Source organism: Sapajus apella, unplaced genomic scaffold (genome assembly GCF_009761245.1).
Source record: "Sapajus apella isolate SASKATOON/1434 unplaced genomic scaffold, GSC_monkey_1.0 scaffold32, whole genome shotgun sequence".
In the NCBI taxonomy this organism is placed as follows: domain Eukaryota; kingdom Metazoa; phylum Chordata; class Mammalia; order Primates; family Cebidae; genus Sapajus; species Sapajus apella.
The window spans coordinates 11,283,389-11,307,317 of record NW_022436972.1 but is presented as its reverse complement, the minus strand read 5'-3'; the positions used below and the strand labels follow the sequence as shown (position 1 = coordinate 11,307,317).

General features: G+C 34.2%; 1 protein-coding gene across 2 annotated transcripts in view; it reads left to right on the top strand.

Annotated features, from left to right (window-relative positions):
* The window catches only part of TRPC4 (transient receptor potential cation channel subfamily C member 4), a 212,787-nt gene that overhangs the window by 63,132 nt on the left and 125,726 nt on the right, over positions 1-23,929 (top strand). For both annotated transcript variants that reach the window (XM_032294519.1, XM_032294521.1), the window contains exon 2: positions 575-979. In XM_032294519.1, coding sequence (XP_032150410.1) covers positions 602-979 — 378 coding nt within the window. In that variant the 5' untranslated portion in view covers positions 575-601. The remainder of the gene's footprint in view (positions 1-574; positions 980-23,929) is intronic.

The window sequence follows — 23,929 nt, the reverse complement described above, 5'->3', positions numbered from 1 at the left end:
AGCAGATGGATCTCTCGAGCCCAGGAGTTCAAGACTAGCCTGGGCAACATGGCAAAACTCTGACTCTACCAAAAAAAAAAAAAAAAAAAGACAAATTAACAATATTTTGCAAATATAATGGTATTACATAATCTCAATAGCATTTCCACAATTAGCAAAATTGACAAAGAATGATATATTTGAATATCCTTGGCCTAGTTTTGAGATCTCAAAAATATGGCCTCTGATTTTCAAAGTGATTTTCTGAAAAGTTTATATACTTATTATAAACTTTGTAAATAATTTCCAAAACTCTAAATGCATTCTCTGATAAAATTCACTTTCAGAATAACTTTTATAATAGTTTACCAAATGTTAACTTCTTTTTGTTTATCTTAGAAGAAGAATTTGTTTCAACATAATTGAATAGCTATTTAGTGTTTCTATTGTTTAAGAAAAAACCTTAACACTTAATAGTTACTAATAATGGTATTGTTGTTATTGATATCACTGTGAGATGGAAAAGAAGTATGATGCTTAACAATTTTAAAAGCACATTAACACTAATCTTTGTGTTTTGTGTTTCTACTTTCAGAGACAAAGAAATAGCATGGCATGAAACATGGCTCAATTCTATTACAAAAGAAATGTTAACGCTCCCTATAGAGATCGCATTCCACTAAGGATAGTAAGAGCAGAATCCGAACTCTCACCATCAGAAAAAGCCTACTTGAATGCTGTGGAAAAGGGAGATTATGCCAGTGTCAAGAAATCGCTAGAGGAAGCTGAAATTTATTTTAAAATCAATATTAATTGCATTGATCCTCTCGGAAGAACTGCTCTCCTCATTGCCATTGAAAATGAGAACTTGGAGCTCATCGAACTACTCTTAAGCTTTAACGTCTATGTTGGAGATGCTCTGTTGCATGCTATCAGAAAAGAAGTCGTCGGAGCTGTTGAGCTGTTGTTGAACCACAAAAAACCTAGCGGAGAAAAACAGGTACCTGCAAAAATACAACTTTTAATTTATTTTGTCTGCAGAAGGGTTTTTTGTTTGTTTTTTGTTTTTAGATTTTCAAATGCCCTGAAAATTTAAGAAATATAAGATTCAAAATCTGAATTATATTATAGCAGAAAACTACTCTTAGGTAAACCCTTCATATCCTATGATGGTTACATCCACTTGCATTTTCTGCCCTGGAAAATCATAAGTAATTGTGAGAGCTAAAGCAAAATTAAGTAACCTGAGTAGACTTCTCTTAAATTGGAAACATTTCTATGTGATTCTCAGCATAGCTTGCTTGTAACTTTATGTGTATGTGTGAGTGTTTTTCCTCTTGTCTCATTTTCTCATATTCTATACTATCAGACAGTGAATTTGTTTTGTTATTTTCCTATTTAACCTGCTTGCCTGTTCTGGGCTTCTGCAGTTTACTACAAAAGTGAGTTGTACCATCCAAATTTGATATTATCCTTTAACAAACTTTAGTCGATGATTTTAAATTGAGACTTGAACAAAAAGGGTTACTATGAGATAGCTGAACTCTGACTCTAGACTTAACTACATCAAATTTACTAATGGTGCAAATGTAGCTATACCTTATGGTTGTCAACAGAAAATAAACTAAAATGGCACACGATTATAAATACAACGAGGTTTTTTTCCTATCTCTCTGTCTTTTATCACTAAGGAAGTAGAGACATCATAGACAGGAATGAATAAGGAGTCTGTTTTTGTCTGTCTGGATTCTTCCCTTTGTAACTGCCTTGTGTCTGAATTATCTATTTGATCCTTTTTCCTTTCACACAACTCGTCACTTCCTTGCATCGAGACTAACTGACTAATTGCAAAGACATTGCAGATTCTGCAGGGGTTCAAAAATCTGTCTTTTAAAGTAAAATCTTATAAAATGGACGTTATTTCAGCTCTAGCAAATTCTACCCTATTTGATAATATACACATCTCTGTCTCTGCAAATGCTAGACTGTTAGGAGGTGTGCCATTCTTTTACAAGCAAGCTCTTCTTGCTTTCCTGAAGGATTTTTATCAGAATCTTTGCCATAATTGGGAAGAGAACTTTATAGCGGAGCGTCCCTGTCTGCTGGGAAAAGGCTATGTTCTATGGTCCCTTTATATGTTTCATCCCCATTCACTCCTTTCCCTTACCTGAACTAAAACTTTGATAAAACAACACTCCATAGCAACAATACTTTTCTGCCTTTGCTTTGTGGGCGTTTTGCTGTTTCTTTCATAAACAGCCGTTTGTGGATTAGTCTCATTATATTGGTAAATTTTTACTGCTGTGAGGACGTGCTTGTTTCTCGTATCCGTTCAAACGTGAACAAGCCTTGATTGGGATAGACAGGTAATGGTAATATCCAAAGACATATTTCATGTTATATCCCAGTGTTTCACCACTAAGGAGATACAGAACGCAGGCAGGAATGAGAGAGAGTGTTTTTAATCTGTGTAGGTTTAGGTGCTACTACTTTAGTCTCCTTGTGATTCTGAAATTCTTTCCACAGCTGCACCTCTAACATATTTGCATTTTCTAATAGCAATGATATTATATGGTGCACTCTCTTAATTTATGATCATATAGGCAACCATAAGACAGATGTTTTGGCTGTGATGCAAATCATTCTAGATTGCAGCATGTCTATAGAATAAAACTGCCATTGAACATGTTTTTCATGTTTATTACTAAAGAATCTTCTTAGTTCTATTTTCTTTTTTTTTCTCCTTTTTCTAGCTTTATTGAGGTATAATGGATACAGTTGGTTTCTTTTGACTAGTGTTAGCATAGTATACATTTTCCCACCTTTACATTTAACTTACTTGTGTCTTTAAAGTAAATTTCCAAAACAAAATAAAACGAAAAAGTAAATTTCCCATAGGCAATGGTATATGCTTACTTTTTTAAATTGCACTGGACAATATCCAACTTGTAAGTGGGTTTTTGGACCATTTACACTTAACATAATTATTGACATAGCTGGGTTTAACTCTGTCTTCCTACTATTTGTTTTGTATTTGTCCCATCTGTTCTTGGTTCCTTTTTCCTTGTTTCTCTACTACTTGTGGATTGAACATCTAAAAATAATTCCTTATCAATACTATGCAGCCATAAAAAACGATAAGTTCGTGTCCTTTGTAGGGACATGGATGAACCTTAGTTCTATTTTCTAGAGAACACTGGCCATACATTTCAGTGTCTCCTTAGTCAATGACATTTGTGCTGACCAGAATAAGTTTGTGTCTGGAGAAGATGTCTGGTATTATGAGAGTGTTTGTTGGAAGACGTTCAACTTCTGCACTAAACTCTAGCCTCATAAGTAGGTGTTGGCTCCTTACAGGCATTTGATCTGGATCCTGATTATTAATAAAAGGCAGTAAAGGTTTGCAATCTGCCAGGAGTCTGAAATTTCCCAGGCTATGTGTTTCTGGAAGATTTCTCTTGTATCAGACTGCTAGCCAAGAATTCCTTTTCTATTTGTACATTCTAGAATTCCTCTTCAGTGAAAGCACTGAGAATAAACAAAAATTGTATTATTTTGTTTGAACTTTATAAATTTGAAAGAGCAATTTCAGTCTACTTCAGAATTCTTGGTATCTTACACAATGAAAACAGAAGTTTTAGCAGCATCAAAATGGGCTGTATCAAATCCCATTAGAGCCTGGCTGCTTATTTGTGATTTTCTTAGGTAATTCATTTCCTAAGGAAGACCAACATCTTTTGGAATGATAGTTTCTATAAATCATCGTGTTGTAAGTAGCAAATATGTTATTGATAGGTCTTTTTTTCTCTCCTAAGGAGTAATTCCTTAGATTATTATTGTGATCAATGAAAGGCATTTGTGTTTTATTTTAATTCACCTAATTTTCATACTCAGGGTATCCCCAAAGACTCTGGGACACGTTGTCATTCATTTTGTTGAGCTCATTGAAGCTGAATGATAAAGCCTGAAAACAATAATCCAACCGGACAAAATAAACGTGACATCCTAAAATGAATAAAGAAAGAGGTTCTAATTAAAAATTCCAAATCTGATTTTTAGAACACTTAATAGTTTTTAAAAATGTGAGAAATGTGTATTCAAAATAGACTCTTAGAAATTTGTCACATATTAACTTATTTCTCTGGAAAAAAGATCCCATAAGACTTCCTCAGATCATGGGGGATGTGAGATTTCGGATGAATTTGTCTACGCTTAAGGACATTCACTGGGGAACAGTTTCCAGATGCCTGCTCTACCAGGCCTTGTGCTGGGCATTGAGGAGAAGACATTGTTTCTGTTCTCAAGAGTCCTAAGGTCCAAAGACAGAAAAGAAAAGTATCATGGGAATATGAATAAAGGCTGTCAGAATTAAAAAGATGAAAAGAAAATGAATCCTCACAAAACTATGAAGTCAAATCAGCTGGATTTGGCAAATACGAAATGTTAATAGGTAGAGGGCAGAAGAGCTTGAAGGAAAAGGGGAAGAATGTTGAAGGGTTGATACCTTGAAAAAAGGAACACCATTAACTGAGATAAAGCCTATGAGAAAAGACTTATGGGACCAAATTAGACATAAATAGTTTTTTTGATTTATTCGTTTTAGTACCTAGGAGTTAATTAGAAATGTTGGATTTAAGAAAGGGATCTGGAATTGTTATGTAGATGATAAGGAGGACATTGAAGCAAATAAAATCACTTTGTTTTCCTGCAGTTCTGATACTGATTTTTCTTCTTCTTGACCTTATACATGGTTTAAAGATTTGTGATTTTTAGTATATTAAACGATTTTCTTACTGCAGCACTTAACGAAACGATCTAGGTCTTGCTAGATAAATAGATGGGCATAGATCATAAAATATTTTCTTCCATATTTACTGTAGACCTTGATAAATCAGGGTGTTAAATTTTGTTTTGTTTTGTTTTTTAATGAGAAGAGTAATAGCTTATTTCTTTCCCATAGGAGACAGCACAGAGAACCTCTGGTTCTCTATGCTAAGGAGGAATCATTGCACTGATAATCTCTGATGACTTTACTGGACTTGGCTTTAACTTTCTTAATACCTTATTTCTCTAGTGGGAATCACTGATAATGGCTTCTTAGCCCTTCTTTCTGTCAGTTGATTGGTAACTTGACTTTTAATGATCTTTAGCAGAGCTTAGATGTCTTCTAAGGCGAGATTTAATTTCAGTTTCAGCTGCTTCAGTAAATGTTTATCAGAAGCAGACCTTGCTTTGCCATTTTTTTGCTTAGACCCATGGTTGTCAATCTTTAGCAATATCACTGGAAGGGCTTATTACAACACAGACTACTGGCACCTGCCTGCAGAGGTTCTGACACAGTGGGTCTGAAGTGAGGCCTTGAGATTTGTATTTCTAATGAATACCCCAGCTAATGCTAATGCTGCCAGTCTGGCAACAGCACTTTGAGAACCACTGATTCAGAGGATGTTGCAAGTTTTAGAAAACCTACAGTTGTATATTTTATGCTAGATGTCTTGTACTACTATATTATGCTAACCTGGTTTCCAGGAAATTTTGATTTATTCCCTTAAATAGTAACTATTAAGTGGTATTTAATGTATGACAGTTTCTCAATTTCATTAACATCCTTATTCTGCATTCCCACTTTGGAAAAAATGACTTTGCTATATATTATGCATTATAATTCAACAGTTAAGATTCCAGAGTGTTTAGCTGAAGAAATTTTGGTTTTAAAGTTCTACTAAAAATAACGCAGGTATTTTATAATTGGGAGGATTCTTGGAGATCAACCTGATCAATCACCTCATTTTACAAAGGAAGGACAGGAAGGAGGACTCAATGGTGCAGGGGGTTGGCCCGACTGAAAAAACCTATAAATTAATAGCAACCAACCTTGATATAGTCTGAATAATAATAATCATATGACAAAAAGTGACAACAGTAATAATACTAGATGATATTCATTGAGTCTGACACCATACCAGTAACCATCATTAGAATTTTACTTGCATTATCTCACTTAATCTTTATATTATCCAATGAACATAGGTGCTATTGCTATCTCCACTTACAAATGGGGAAATTAAGGCATTGAAAGGCATAAGTGACATAGTGACATGTCCCAGATCACAAAGCAAGGAAATACCAGTGCTGGAACTCAAGAGTCTCTGAAGATAGCCACTATGTGGTCTGGCTTTAGCCACAGCATCAATTTGAATGGGTGTCATTTAAATCATTAACTACGTCTTTTAATTTAGGATATAAGTTAGACAAATTTTAAGAAGTCTCTAGATGTGCACATTCAGACTGTCTGCATCCTGAATATTATAATGCCATTTATAATTTCATTGCCTAATAAAAATTGTGACCCCAGATAGTCCTAACCATAGCATTGCACTAAGAAATAACAGTCATTAGAAGCTGTAAACTGCTGGGAAAAAGCACAGAGTGAAGTAAAGTGACAGAGATGCTGGCAACCAGTCCAGTTCACCACTTGCTAATTGAACAAGTCTCTGGATCTCTCTGAGCCTTGGTTTTTTCTTGGCTGTTAATCAGGCTTGCAGTCTGAATCTTACCTACTTCTCAAAGTCCAGTGATGTTCAAATTCTGTAAAAGCATTTTTAAAAGTTAACATGTAATAATAGTATTGGCATTATTTCTGTCTTCCCATTATACTAATACTAATTAGTATACTATTATACTAATACTAATTATACAAATATACTAACACAAAATATGAAAAGATTAAGCATCAGCAATTTACCCTCTAGGGTTCAAGACCTTTTTTTTCATTTGAAAAATACCATCACTGTTGATATGGCATGGCTCTGTGTCCCCACCCAAATCTCATGTTGAATTTAATCCCCAATATTACAGGTGGGGCTGGTAGAAGGTGATTGGATCATGGAGTGATTTCTTTTTTTTTTTCCCCGTTTATTTATTTTATTGCATTTTAGGTTTTGGGGTACATGTGAAGAACATGCAAAATTGTTGCATAGGTACACACGTGGCAGTGTGATTTGCTGCCTTCCTCCCGATCACCTACACCTGGCATTTCTCCCCTTGCTATCTCTCCCCAGCTCCCCACCCCCCATCGTCCCTCCCCTATTTCCCCCCAACTGACCCCAGTGTGTAATGCATGTAGCACCTCCCACTTCACTCTCTTTCTCTCTCCTGCACCATGTGAAGACATGCTTGCTTTCCCCTTCACTCTTCTGCCATGATCTTAAGTTTCCTAAGGCCTCCGCAGCCATGCCTCCTGTATATCCTGTGGAACTGTGAGTCAATTAAACCTCTTCTCTTTATAAATTACCCAGTTGCAGTAGTTCTTCATATCAATGTGAGAATGGACTAATACAATTGGAGATGGAAATTCCAATTCAGGGAGAGCAAAAGAGAATATAATTAAGCTTACTTATTTCTTTCCACCTAAGTGCATATAGAAGATTTTTTTGACATATGTAGTTTCAGTAGATTTGTTAATACAACTGTGGCTTTAGAAACATTGCCTGTTATATGATCAGAAAATCAAACAGTCTGAAATAAGATATTGGTACTAGCATGTTAATGCAAATATATAACCCAAAATATACACTGCAGAATAAAAACATATAAGATTTTTTAGTTGATATGAATACCAAATAAATATATTCCTGTCTACTGGACATAGAAATATGTTCTTTACTGTAATCCCAACACTTCGGGAGGCTGAGGTGGGCAGATCATGAGGTCAGGAGTTCAAGAAGTATGTTCTTTAGACAAATCTAAATTTTTTGGAATGAATACATTTACTTTCTGCTTCAGGATTCAGTTACCCAGAAAAAACTCACTTTTAACTCTTACATTTATTGGGTTTTCCACATTGGGCTTTGGAGCAAGTCTACAGTCTCATAAACTTTATATGGCAATTATTAAATGATATCATATAGCAAGACAGTCTATAAACTCTAATTCATAGAGCCATCATCTAAACAATGAAAACATTTTAACTTCTTTGTGGCTAACCCAATTGAAGTTACTTCTTTCTCTTTGTTTTTATTATACCCTGTTTGAAGTCAAATCCTTGATATTGACAGTAAATGAGCCTCAATGTAAGTGAGCCTAACCATTACTTAGGTAACATCAAAATTCAGAGAGAGAGAAAAACCTAAAGAAAGCAAAAGAATAAGAGTTATAGTATAGTATTAAAGGTGTGCATTTCTCCCCATAAAATATCTATCCCATATTGAGACAGCTAGATGAGTTATCAATTATAGTTTTTTATATGTTGATTTATCAATAAAAAAGTTGTTTACAATATTTTTTATTCTGCCATTAAGATTAAAAATCCGAAAATGATGCCCAAATGTGGTATTTTCAATGTAGTCAATATAAACACGTATACTGAATGTCAAAAAAATAAATTGAGTCTTATTATTCCACAGCAGGGAGTTTAAAAGCTGTTACAGCATAGAGCACAGATTGTGTTTAGTCAGCTGGTAAATGGCAATCATAAGAGACCTGGATATTTCTCTCCTGAAAAAAAGAATTCTTAAAAGATGGACCATGTTGCACTATTAGTATGATAAAGTGGTTTAAGCTACCTGGCTATTCTGACTCATGTATTAATACATCATTTAACCTCCTTAGTCTCGTGGATTTTTATTCCACAATTTATATGGTTTTTGTCTTGAAGACCAGCAAATTATAGATAAATAATCCCTCTAAGCATATTCTGTTGCTTTTTCCTCTCAGCACAACATACTATAAAAGCAAATATATCTGGAACACACAGGAGTGAAAGGCATTTACCATTCTCAAAGAATATCAGATAAAATAAAACAAAAGAGCCTCAAGTGATAAAACAATGATCTAGGTGTTTAGGGATTTTTATTCCATGATGAAATATAGGAATGCAGCTCTTCTCCATATTTAGGTAAAGAAACTGAGTCATGTAGGTTCTTTAGTATAGAGGGAGTGAGAAATAATAGAGAGCTTAGAGAGAGAAATGCTTAGATATTAATCTTGTCTTATAATCTCAGAAAAAAATATTTAGTCATTTGAGCCTTGACTTTCTGATAATGGATGCTGGGCTAATACCTAGGTGATGGGGTGAGCTATGTACAATTGCCGTGGCACACATTTACCTACGTAAAAAACCTACACTTGTACCCCTGAACTTAAAGGTTGGAAATAAAAAACTAACAAATAAGTAGAATAAATAACTAAAATAAAATCAATACAAAAGAAAAAGAAGGGAATCACAGCTCCCACTTCTGAGGTTCTATTCCTACCATTGAAAGAGCATGGTCAATAGAAAACTCTGATACCATTTGAAAGTAATTATATTCTTACCCCCAAGCACTTTATATTAGTATATTTGATTAAATTAATGATTCATATGTGCATTGAAGAGGCTAAATATTCCTCAAAGCAAATACCCTGTGAAGTTTTAGTGTTATTATAAAGACTGAGTTTACATTAAAATAAGGAGACAAATGAATCTTTCATATGTGGGTTTTATCGAAAAGCTTTTGTGGGGTCATTTTTATTAGATCCCTCTAATCCATTATTAATGTGATTAAATCAAAAGTTAATAGCATTATGTTTCAGTAAGCAGTAACTTAATTGAATTTCTTCATTAACCATAATACTGAAATATTAATCATTTAGGAATAATCATAAGTCATATAAAAATATAATTACTTGAACACATAAGGTGTTAACATAATTGGGAGTTATGAAAATATATGTTATGATTAGAATGCTAAGTAACTGTTTTCAACATGCTCTTTCTTTCTGCCTGCTATATTCACTTATTCTCTTATTAAGGCAAAATGAGCAGTTTTCTGGTATTAGTATCAAAACACAAGCAAACAAGGATATAGGTAATGTAGAATTTTAAATGTTCTTTTTTAACATAGAGCAAAATGGCACACACTGGGACTTATCAGAGGGTGGAGGGTGAGAGGAGGAACAGGATCAAGAAAAATAATCAATACGTACTTGGCCTAATACCTGGGCAATAAAATAATCTACACAATACCTGGATAATAAAATAATCTACACAAGAAACCCCCATGACACAAGTTTACCTATATAACAAACCTGCACTTGTACCCCAGAACTTAAAGGTTAAAAAAAAAATAAATGTTCTTTTCAGGAATGAGTTCTTCAAGCACCTAAAAAGAATGTTCTTATTTTCATTATCACAATTTATGTTTTATACGCTTATTTTTAATCAATTTCTAATTATGTCAATGTTCCAAGTCACTATTGTTTGAGTCATTTATAACATATGTTTGACAATAATTTTGTACGGCAAGCTTTGAGTATGTGAGCACTGACTTATAGAATACAGCTTTCTGTGGGAATAATAAAACCCACCCAGAAGGAGTGGGTAAGAGAAATTGATAGTTGTAAATTTATCAACGGGACGTATAATCTCTTCCCTTAAAAAAGGTGATGATAGATAAGTGGAGTAGGCTTAACTTTGCCCAGTACTCATCTCCTTAATTGCAACATCCCTTCTTGATTTCTGGAGTCCCTGAGGGAAGGTATATAGATTCATTTGACATGGAGATATAAGCTTGATCACTAAGCAACATTAGTACCATTATATATAAATGTGACTTTTTGACACATTAATATCAGGATGAGTAAAGCATACATTAGAAAAAATTACACATTTATTTGGACTTTATATTTTGTATATTTCCCACTCTCCAATATATCAGAGAATTATCAATTAGTAATATATTGAATAATTTTCTTCAAAACAATACATAATTTCAAAAAGCAAATAGGTTGAAGTAAATTGTAAATATATTTAAATATTTTAACTTAGGCATCTTAGGTCACAATAATAAAAATTGCTAACAAAAATTCGGTATTACAACTTATCATTCTCTTAAGATCATTCCAGATTGTTATCTTATTTAAATCTCAAAACAACCCTTGTGGTAAGTTCTTTCATTATTGTCAAAAAAGAGAGGTGGACTTCTCCCAAAGCCACTCTAAGTAATTAAGTACTTACACTGTCATCTTTCTCCCTCCAGCAAGCACCATGTGGACACTACTAAGGAGTTGCAGGGTTCATTCTTGTTAAGCCTAGTTGCAGCCTTCAAATCTTTGTTGAAGACCTGTTTAAGCGGTCACTACTAAATAACAGGGGTTCAATAAGTGAGGAATAAATGCATGTGCACGAGTAGGGAGTACAGAAAACATTTTCTTTGGCTGCTTGGTATGTATTTTCACATTTAGTTGGTAGATCCCTTCCATATATATTGAACTGTTAAAGAAATTGAGGCTCAGAGACGTTAACTTGCTCAAGTGATGTTTGAGTGTAGGTTTCTCTGTTTTCCTGTTCTTTATTCTTTTGCCAAATTGCCTGATTATTTTAACCCTGACATGTCTAGCAACCTAAGCTCTTTTGAACAGGATTAGAAATAAAACTTGGTCATCAAGCATAGAAAATTCTTTCCATGCTTTTGATAGAGCAAAAGTGTCCTGAAATTCCTTCAGCCAGAGGCCCTTGACTGAATCTTAAGTGCATTAAAATTACTGATTTCACAAAACTGATTATCTGATTTTCTCATTTCCTCTTAGATTGTTGTAGGAAGAGACTGGCAGTAATAAGGAAGATGCTGCTGGCACACTGAGAAATTTCTGGGAAGAGGGAGGCGAGAACAGCACATTCACAAGAGTGTAGGAGATTTAATGTCAAGCAATGCACATTTCAATATTACCCTGTTGGGCAGCCTGATGCCGCAAGTTGAGAGACTCTGGGAGGGGCCCGTTTCTAAACTAAAACCTGACAGCTGAGACTCTGCAGAAATAGATCCCACCATCCATGCTGGAGGCAGTTATTTGGCAGATAATGTGAACCCATTCTTGATATAAATTATAAAATGTGATATGATATAAATTTTGAAACACTGATGAAGTTAAACGTCCCTCTTCTTTACTACTATTATAATCATATCCCATACGCCTCCACTTACTCTTAGAATATTATGTTGAAAATGTTTTACTTTCCCCCACTTTGTGAGCTTCACAATACCAGAGAATATGTGTATATATGCATATACATACACAAATATATTAATATATGTACCCACATGCAGACATACATGAATATGTACGTATCGTGCTGATATATCCATCTGCACTGGCATAGACTTGATTCACAGTCAACCCTGCATTTCCCCTCCCTATCCTCTCTTTGATATTTGTTCATTGGGGTAGTCCTCTTATGCCTTGCTTGTTCATTCTTTCCCCCAACTCTCTTTAACATTTGTTTATTAGGGTGGTCCTCTTAAGCTTTGTTTGGACATATTTTCCTTCCCACTCTTAGGTAATAGATGTAGTAGCCTCAATTCAAAGCTTTCTCTTTTCCTTTCCATATAGCAACTGTGTGTGTGTGAGAGAGAGAGATATATGGGAAGTGAAGAGAATCCAGTCAGAGGATTAGGGGAAAAGAGCATATGTCAAGCATGGAGTTACCAATTGCTGTTGTAGCTTTCCGGAAGTCCATGGTCCTGGTAAAGCTGCCAGGCTTGATTTGAGGTGCCTGGACAGACAGTCATCTCTCACTTCTCCTTCGGAACACAGGTGCCCCTAGTCCAACTTCAGTTGTCTACAAAGAAATCCTCCCCACAAATCTACCCTTATCTCAATTGTCTCCATACAATATATTCTTGAAGTAGATGAGAGACCTCTAAATGAGGGGTCCAAGCATTATGAACTCTGGAATCTGTCATCAATTGTATCTGGTACCTGCAAGAATTTCAACTTTCACACCCTGTTATCGATATAAAGAGCTCTCACCTCTTTAACAAATGTTGGTTTTCTTTTCTTCTTCTAAATATACCCAACAGAGTTTCTGATTTATGCCATGTGTTTAATAAATATTGGCTAAATTTAATAAGAAGGACTTGAGATTCCACAAACAGTTGCTGATGGTCTATTATTAATTTTTCTATTTCTTAGGTTATAAAATGAATCTTACCAACCAAAACTTGTTTTTTATATCTGCTTTCTTTCTGTATTACACACACACACACGTGTGCACGCACACACACACACTCATGCACACTTTACCTTCATAATTTAAAAAAAATGAAAAAATAAACTGCTTTTCTTAAAATCATAAATAGTTTCTAAAGTTTAGAGGAGATTCTAAAAGTTATCTGGCACAATTATATATACAGTGTCTATTATTCATGCTAAGCATTCTTGATATATTAATAGAATCACTCTCTTCTGTTCCTTCTTCAACCTCGCTATAGCAGAACAGCAAGTGAACAACTCAAGAAGAGGAAAGGAATAGGAAAGTGAAGACAAGGGTTTTAGTTAGCAAAGTTTCAATAAAGGATCATGTATTTTCTCATTTCTTCTTTTTTTGTTGTTACTTTAAAATTTCCTTGGTTGCCTACTGTGATGAAAATCTTGTTAAAACACACTTACAAATCAGCCCCTGACCTCAAGCCCCTGACCCCCTAATTAGCAATCAATTGCAGTTTTAGGGTAAATATGTGTAATTATATTTAACATGCATCCTCACTTTTTTCTGTTTTCTATACAGTATTGGTTTCCCAATTGTATTCACATCTTTTTTTTTTTTTTTTTTGAGAGTAGGCTAATAGCACCTAATACCTAGCAAATAGCCATATCAAATTTTTTAAGACACAGAAGTTGAAGTAATTCAACATTGATAAAAGAAAATATAGACAAGTACCACTGTGTTTCTGTGAAGATGGTAAAACTGTATTAAAAATAAACTATGTAGTGTTTGGGGAAAAGTGTAATAGATTGGCTACTAGACAGATAGTCCATTGCAGAATATGATACGCTCTTCACCATGAATGGAATCAATAGGATATATCTTTATTATGCACATATATAACTATTAGTTCCATCAATAAAATGCTTAAACTTTAAAATGTGTATTTGATAAGTTAATGTTAAATGTTGCTAATTCATATTTCTCTTGCATAATTTATTATATAACATCTGAACTCATTAATCCTTTATCACCTGAAGAGCTTTTGATTCTTCTGAACTGACCTTAAATTACCAGGCTTAGGAAGGTATAGATCAAGCGTATTCCATTTGGTGCTTTTAGGCTAAATTTAATGTTTGGCTTGGTGGTAATGTGCATCAAATCGAGGATTTCAGAAACACCTGTTTTGGATGAATTTTCTCTTTACTGTATGTTCTATTTAATCCCAACTTTAGTCTGCCTGATTCTCTCAATCAAAAAGCAGAATCAATGTCTAACCTTAAAATCAGAGAGAATTAAAGTGCACTTAGACACCGCCCTTCATGTGATGTCACCCCACTTTCTTCATACAAAGTAACTCCAGGAGTCACTTTTTTTCTCCTACCTTTTACAGGTAGGAGAAAAGTGAAGCTTAGAGAAGTTGAGGAAATTTACCATGGACTACTGAGATTTTTACTCCTTGAGTCAAGCCTGAAATTCAGTCATATTTATCGTATTAATATTCAGTCCTATTTGTCATATTTATCACTTTAGCCGCAATCATAAAGCCTTTATAAAACAAGAAAAAATATAAATAAAACTAAATATTTTGAAGTTTGTGACCTCAGAGGAAATATTTCATGGTTGAAAAGGATCAGGTTTGGAATCTAGAAAAATAAGGGTTCAAATTCTAGCTCCACGACTTACTACGTGTGTAACCTATTTAATCTGAAACCGAAAATGGCTATATTCCACAATTACTGTGAGAATTAGACATTAGAAAAAATTCATGTAAAGTTCCTAGTATGTTTACATTTGGTTTAATGTTATTATTATCGTCATGTTTATTAATTTCAGAATGAAGTGTGCCAGTTTGATCTATGTCTAAAGATTCACATTTGTGTCAAGCTTTCAAGTTGTTAGTAACCTGTTTCAAATATGCTGATGTATAATACAAGAGACAAACCTTTGCATTCTGGTGATGAGATCTCTGAGTAAAGGTTTTTAGATACCTGCATAGTGGTTAGGAGAGCGTGAATCTATGAGAGGTTCCATGGAGCCAGGAAGCTTAACCATGAGTTCAAAGTTGTCTAAAAGTCAGGTAAAAGGAAATGCACCAGGATTATAAGACCCAGAAAAGTTTAAATAAATGTAACCTAAACATATAAATCACCAATCAAAATGTAGCCTTTCTCTGAATAGAGAAAGAGAAGGAAAAAATAATCATAAAGGAAAATAATCAGAGATAACCCCATAGAATAATATACAGGGTCCCTTAGGGATATTTTAGGAAGCATGTTTTCACAAAAGGCAGAACATCAAAATTCAGTATTGTCAATGTAAGTGTGGGATCGCTGTTCACCTATTGTCCTATCTTTTTTTAATAAATAAGGTAAAGCAGATGGGGTTTTTTTGACCACAGTTAAGGAAAAGACTGCCACCTTGTGAATATTTGAGGCTTTCGAAAATACATGTATTAGTTTCAAATATCTGACTGGCATAAACTTAAAAGTAATAATCAAATTTTTAAAATTATTTTTCTTTACTTTTCAATAGATTATAGTTTTTTCACTGTGCAATACTAGCGGATGTTTTGTTAAAATGCTATCAATAAAATTAAAAATTTCCATGAATTTCTTCACAATTTTGTTAACTGCATCTTTTATAGGTCACTTAATTCATATTAAAAGTTACCCAAAAAATAGCAAACAAAAATTTATGAACAACCATGATCTATAATTCTTTGGGTTTCCTTTTTGCTTGTCACTTAAATAACTTTTAAAATGACATTGTAGGATGACAATAATGCTAATAAATTCCATTCATTGTTTATCTGATCCAAAAAGCAGAAAGTAGGCAAAGGTGATTTTTCAATGTACTGGCACTCTAGTGGGAGTCTTTGCTTTTCCCTAGGATTTAGCTCCTTCAGTGTATTTTATGTGGAGCATGAAAGGTGAGAAATTACTTTCTAATTTTTTTTTCTTCCAGTAAAATGTTGCCCCCCACCACCTATCCTGATTATGTGTGTGTGTATGTGCACGTATGCATGTGTTCATGTGTGTGTATTTGCAAATTAAAATAGAAGAAGTCGCTTAACGTCTTAGCTGGTTGCCGTAGAACTCATAAATTGCTAAAATATTTCATTCTTGACTCTAAACATTTGAGTTCAAAAGAGGAAAAAAATCCTTTACTTTCTCGTCCCATGCATTTCTCAACCTCAAATCAAAAATTCGTATGATATTTTCTTTAGTTGTGAACGAAGGAAAGCCATCATTCCATCAGGAAGAGTAAGAATGTCCATCCACCAGTTTTCTCTTGCCTAGAAAGTCCTGCCACATAGTGACATGGTTTTCCACACCTGTTTTTAATTAGCTTCACACTGCTAATTCCTAGAATTTTTCCAAGTGTTATTTCAGTTATTTTTGTGCAATCTTAGAAGAACTTTTAAAAACAACTTACTGTGGTAGCACCCCTTAGTTTTATAGCCATATTTTTAATCCTGAAGACTAAGTTTTTGTGGCCTCACCTCCCCATGAGATGCTTACCAATCAGTACATTATCTGATATTGGCAGTTTATATTGTTATCCTCATTTACTTTAATTTGTTTATTCTTCTTATTGGAGTTTTTCTAAATTTAATTTGTTCCCTCCTATGATTACTTATATTCAAAATAATAAAACTCTTATTAGCTCTTGATGTTGCATTTGGGTGTTTTGAAATAAACCTATTTTTCAGTCCATTGAGCTGTGATGGTCTTTTTAGGTTCAATTTCCTTGCAAATTTATGAATACTTATCTATTCATTAGGCATAAATTACACTGTAAACAAAATCTTAGTCTTTTCTGTTTTCTTCCACTGAGTACATAATTCTATGTACATCCTAGGTACAAAGTAATAGTTTCGGAAATGGATAGGTAGATGGATATATATGGTGGATTTTTAAAACCTTATAATTATTCATGAAAGTAAAATCTGGTAAAGTACCATTCTGGCAAGATTAAGTCAAACATCAAAGATCTTAGAAGCTCTGGATAAGGTAACAGTTCTGATTTTGGATCACTTCCAGAATGAAAACACATTTACTAACACCTTTATTAAGAAATTATGTGGGAGTATATTTTTTTTCTTCAATGTGGCCTCTACTATATGTCAGTGCTGCCCAGGATTTTAAGTGGAGTCAGGGGTTCTGAGGAGCCTGGCACACCTTGAAAAGTTAATCCCACATATAGCATGCAGTCTTCTTTGCAGAAATTGTAATACTTCCATACAAGCCTGTATTTTCTCGCTCTCTCTCTCGGTCTCTCTCTCTCTCTGTATATCTCTGGGCAGTGTGTTTTAGAGTGAATTTTATTTTCTCCTTTGCTACTTTTGACATTTAAAAAAAATTTTAAGCAACAGAATATGCAGCTTTTTACCAGGATAAAGTCAATGCTGTCTCAAGGACCATACTACTTGGATGTACCATAAAAACAGAAGGCAATGGATGAAAAGGAAATTATTAAATATACTGGCAGGTTATGTATAAATATAGATTTGTTTCTTGGACAATCATTAATCATGCAGTATTCAACTAACAAGACATAAAGTGTAGAAACCTTACACCCACTCAACAGACTAGTTTTTTCAGTATTCATAATCTAAAATTTTATTAATATTCTGAAATTTAATTTCTCATTAATAGAAAAATAAACATAATTGTTTTCTGTATCTTTATTTTAATATCATAAGAGTAAAACTTACTTTCTCCTCCTTATGTTTATAAGTCACTCTGCCACTGTGTAAGCACTTTTATCCTATTAAGGACACTTAGTCCTGTGAGTAGACAGGCAGTGCTGTTTTCTCTAAAAGTGAAGGTGGCAAATGATGTGGTCAAGGTCATGTGGCTAGTTCGTGTTTGACCCAAGATCATCTCACTCCTCAATTTTATCTCCATTCCTTTTGAAAAAGCTGACCCAGCCACACATCTACTGTTAGCCAATCATAACAGCCAGACATTCAGATCCCTACCCTACACATGTATCCCTGACTGCTGTTCCTCATTCATGAACCGTTCTAGTTCCCATCCTAGCATTCTGGACCAGGACATTTTGTCAACATATATTATCCACGTAATTCTTCTGCATTTCTCACTCCCAAAAACAGTCCATAGGATGTTTTTGATTATTTTCTCTGTTTAATAGGCACCATGATTGGGAAAAGCCCTGAAAGCCAATTTTCCAGGTTTAGTATAGATTTGTTTTTAAAAGTTTGTGTTAATTTTGTATGCAACAGTATATCACCATAAAGAATTGCTGAGGCCTCATTCTCTGTACATCCACATTCTCCTTATTCTGAATGTTCTTCATTAAAAGTGGGTTAAGATATGAGGATCCATATAATTCATTCCTACCATCCTGCTCCATACAATTTAGAGTATTCTCTTGTAATGTATTTACCACAATTCTAAAAGTCTCAGGCCATTTGAAAATTACAGGCAAGCTTGATAGTATTTGTTTAAATTTAATATATACTAAGATATATTTCACTGCACGTAGGCTTCATTAGAAACTTAAATCACAGGACTTAACATAATTATATCAACTTTCATTCATTAATGTAAATCTACATTAATTCATGTGCTGCACGCTTTAAACAAACCTAATGAAGAAAAATGGAAAATGGAAAATATGATTCATCTTGGTGTTGTTTTTAATCTTTAAAAGATTTACTTCAAAGTAAACTGTGGAATTATTAAGGAGTACATGTTCGTTTGTGCATTTTGAAAAAAAATCAAATATATCTAGAAAAGAAAAATGTACAAAGCATATAACAAAACTAATCAAAATAATTCTGTTTAACACTGAATGATAAATCAGCAAGGGACAATCAGGCACTTATGCAATCTTCTATATTTAATACAGATGAACAAACACCCTTCATTTACATTGGAACTGAATCCTTTTGGAAAGCAATTTAGCAATGATTAGTTAAAGCAAAACCAAAGAAACAATTTACTTATATTCATACACTCATTCTGTCACACATTCAAAATACAGGCAATATTAATATACACTCTAAAATTCTAGGTGGTAATTAGCTAAATTACTGTGTATTTTAATTAAAACACTGTATAACCATTATAATGATGTTCAAAAGACTAAATTTATCAGGGGAGAAATACATATCAAATAACTGAATTCCACATGGATTAAAAGAGATCACATTATAATCATTTTAACATATTGGTGAACACTAAATCTTTTCCTTCTTCCCACACATTTACCTTTAACTCCCTCCTGCATTAGTCACCTCCTACTATAGGACACCTGGATTTGGTATTATCATTAATTATTCTACCTCCAATGTCACAGTTTCTTCCCTACTCACTCTGTCTAGTACCCATCCATACTCTGAAATGTTCTGACCCGCATCCCTTATGATATTACTTCCCTGATTTAAAATTCAATGGTTCCTCCTTGTAGTTTCCCATCTGAAGACAAGCTGGCCTCACTCCTTTTGTAATATTATCTGGTAAAATTACATTGTTGGTTTAGTCAATCCCTGCCTATTGTATGCTTATGCTCAGGTGGCCAGAGAGGGCTAAGAAAAGTATATAACCATTTCAGCTAGTTTCACTCTAAAGGCATGACCACTAATTTCAAGTGGGTGCTCAGTGGTGCCCAGCAATCTAAGTTTCCTGGATACCCTCCCACTTGCTTAGAAGATTCATTCATTTTTTTCTCTCTCTCTTTCATTCCACACGTTCCCCAACTCTTCTCTCCTCTTTCTTAGTAAAATAGAAAACAAGGTGATGACTTGTTTTCTATTTTACTAAGAAAATAGAATCAATTATGGGAAACTTTCATATGCTTCCACCACAGGTACCAACCTGCCTCAATATGCATCTTAGTACTTCCGGATTTCACACTCTCATTTTTCGCCTACTTCACTGTCTATTTTCTCAATATCTTTTACTGGTCCTTCCTCATCTTCTCCATCTCTCAATTTTGAAATGTCAGGCAGTTCAAATGCCTAACTCCTCCTTTCTATCTACACTCATTTCTCACTTGCTAAGTGACATTCAGGCTTTAAATACTATTGGTATGCTGATGACTGTCAAATGTGTATATCCAGATTTCTAATGCTATCCCAAATTTAACTGCAAAAGCCAAATCCTAATCTTCATTGTATTCAAAAACGTCTTCTCTGAGTGTTCTCAGTGTTGCAACTCCACTTGTCCTTGCCAAGATGTTCAGTCATCTTTGACATTTTTTACAAATTAATCTTAAATTTCTAGCCAATATTCAATTCATTAGCAAATCCTGTTGGCTCTACCATCATAATATATCCAACAAAGACCACTTCTCAAACTCTCCACTGCAGTCTCTCTCAACTACCTGGAACGCTTGCCTTGATCATTGTAATACTCCTCATTAGCTTGTCCTACTTCCACTCTGTTCCCGTTAGTCTATTCTCAACACAAGAGCCATAGTAGTTCTGTTAAAGATGTTCAGATAGTGTTATCCTTTTGCTCAAAATGTTCTCATTCCTTTTCCTCTTCCTAAGAATAAGAGCTTGCTTAAATCCTTAAAATGGATTAAAATGCATTTGCTGCCTCACCTGCTACTTATTTTTTTTAACCTTGAATTCTATGACTTTTCCACTTGCAGACTGTACTCCTATCAAATTAGCCCAAACCCAAAGCATGATAGTGTCTCAAGATCTTTGCAACTGTTGTTCCCTCTTCCAGGAATTCTCTGCCTTTAGATATAAGTTTAGCTTGATTCTTCAAATTTTTCAATCTTCTAGTCAAATGTCACTGTATCAGTAAGACATCCTGGCAAACCTATATAGTGTAGCAGTCTCTCCTTGGTTCTGGTACTCTGTTTTCTCTTCCTCCACTATATTGTCTGAATGAAATTTAACATTCTTTTACTCATTGACTTATCCATTCAGTCATTCACTCCTGTTATGTGTCTTTCTCTCCTCTCCCTCTAGAAGATAAATTGAATGAAAGCAAGGATTTTGTCTGTTGTGTAGATTACTGTAGTCCCAAAACTGTGAAGAGTGGCCTAAAATGGGCACTCTTATTGAGTGCCTGGAAGGATAAAGTCAGCATTTGCAGGCTATAATCAGCACAAGGAGAACAGCTAATGTTGTACAGAAATACAGATAATACTGTGTTTAGAATGAGAACACTAGACTTAAGTTAGATTTCTGGGAAGGAACAGTGTTGAAGGGATGAATAGAAAGGGTCCCACTGAGACAAAGAATCAGCAGAAAAATGGTTTTGTGATAGCAATGATAATAATGATCATCATAAGAGATTATGTTTTATCAAATGTTATGTACAGAACACCTTTATATTCATCTATACTTTTAATGTTTGAAAGAACCCTAAGAGGTAAAGACCATAATTATCTCTACTTTACAGATAACAATATTGAAGTTGAGGGGCTGTGGTTAAATAATACTCCCAAAGCTACATGTGATGAGTGATACAACTAATATTTGTGCTTATATAATACTATCCAGAGCAAATAGTCATGCAACTCAAGACTGGTGAGTTTCATAAAGGAGACAGTAATAAGCATTGTCAAATGAAACAAAAAACAGAATTATTGACCAGAAATAATGTGTAATTCATAGTTCATATGAAATTGTTTAAACTTGGTCCATTAGCCACATTTTCAACAAACTTAACACTTTATTCAAATGTCATTTAGATTTCCCTTCAGTATAATATATACATGTATATATTATACAGTTTTTAAAAAGAAAAGAGAAGTCTGTGAACTAAACAATCTAAGAGTTAGTGATAACAACCCTCAAGTTCCTTTAGTGATTCGTCCTACTCCAACCTGGTGGTTATTTAAAGTTGCTATTTGTTTGATGTCTCCTTAAGAGTTGTAATATATTTCTCCAGTATTTACATAAGATACAAATAATATTTGTTATTTATGATGTGCATATAGCAGTACACAATAAAGAAGCAGATGCCATTTCAGGAGATGCACAGCTTACATTTTCAGCAAAAAAAGTATGCATGTTAAGCCTTGACATCTACACTTACAAAATCGGCCCACCAGGAAATTATTGTTCTACCTTTCAGATGAATCAAGCACTACAATTGGAACTGTGTTTATATGAGGAGAAACAAATGAATCTGGTCAAATTGAACAAGACAGTTTTCTGGTCTTGCTCCTAACAGTCCTAGGACTGTCACATAACACTAGTACCTCCATGTTATTTAGTGATTTATAGATTACAACATGCTTTCACATTTAATCTTCACCACAGCTCTGTGGGAATTAACTTTGAGAAGGCTTTGATGTACATTTCTTTAGTTCTTGTTCCGTAATGAGAAATATCTTGAATAAATGCCCACATTTGGAAGCGAGAAAATCGAAATGTGGAGAAGTTAACTGACTTTGCCACTTTCACACAGCTAGAAATGGTTGAGGTAGGATTTAATGAACCTCTTCCTACTCTTGCTACCTGAGCTGTCCCCACGATGTTGTAGCTAGCCATACCTAGAAGACATACCATCTACTGATGAGAATTCAGATTCTGGAGTCAGGCTGCATGGATTTCTGTATGGCCATGAGCAAGTTACTGAAATTCTCCAATAGCTGTCATTCTCTTTTGTATAACGAGGATAATAATAATAGTACATGTAAACATCATTTTGAGGATTGACTGAGATGAGGTATAACAAGCTCCCCACACAGGGCATGGCACATGGCAAGTGTTTCATACAGGTTAGCTATTGCTTATGTTATCATCATTAGAACCCAAGTATATTTGCGTTTACAACATCAATTAGTTGAAGTGGTGTGAGCCAGATCCTTGTTCGTTTGTATCAATGCGTCTCCTTTTTCTAAGATAAATCTGTCATCCAGTCATAGGATTGTATTTACTATGTGCCCTATATACCTTTTCAAATCAACGCTATAAGTCTTTGCTGGTATTTTTAATTCAAAGTAGACTGAAAATAGGCTTCCAATAAAGAACAGTCTGTGCAATTTCAAATGAACATTTGCTTTACAAAAAGTAAAAACAGTTATTGATATTATGTTATTCTTATTTATACTGGATGCATCACTAACCAAAGCAGGGGTGTCTAATCTTTTGGCTTCCTTGGGCCACATTGGAAAAAGAATGTCTTGGGCCACATATAAAATACACTCACAGTAACAACAGCTGATGAGATTTTCTTTTTAATCGCAAAAAAGTTTTCATAATGTTTTAAGAAAGTTTGCGCATTGGCGTTGGGCTGCATTCAAAGCTATCCTGGGCAACATACGGCCTGTGGGCTATGGACTTGTACTAAAGTTTGGGTAAAGTTAGATGCATCTTGTAATAAAAGCCTTCAATGGAAATGAGGAAATCTGTAATTGTGGAGTATGTACTCATATTCCTTACTATTCTTAGAAACTCCTTTTCTGAAAATGGTTTTCTCTTGCCTTGCATAAAAGTTATAATACCTTCCCTTCTCCCTTCCTACATTAAAGGCAAAAAAGCAGCCCATTGACAGTTCAATTTTACAAAAGGACATCATAAAAATTATAATACTTAAGGTGTGTTCTGAGTGGCAGAACTGGATAAGTGAGTGGGGAAAAGCAAACACCAATTTATAAAGCTGTATGGAAAGTTTGATGGTGAAATGCTCAGGCCATAAGACATATACTGAAGTGTAGTGCACAGTAGATTTTAATATATGAGATTGACCTAATTATAGAGGATTTCCACATCAAATAAAGTAGTTCAGATAGAGATAATAACAAGGACAGTGTGTGATAGAAATAGAATCTCAACTAATGTTTAAAGAGCCTAAAATTAGGAAACTGTATATAAATAATTATTCTACAACTCTCCAGCATGACAAAATGAAACTTCAGGAACATCTCTCTGGAATGATACATACAACATTCCTGCTACCTCAAATATTCAATGGCATCATAATACCTCATACAAGAATATGTTTGTACAATTTGTTCCAACTTTTGAAAAACATTGAGGCGATA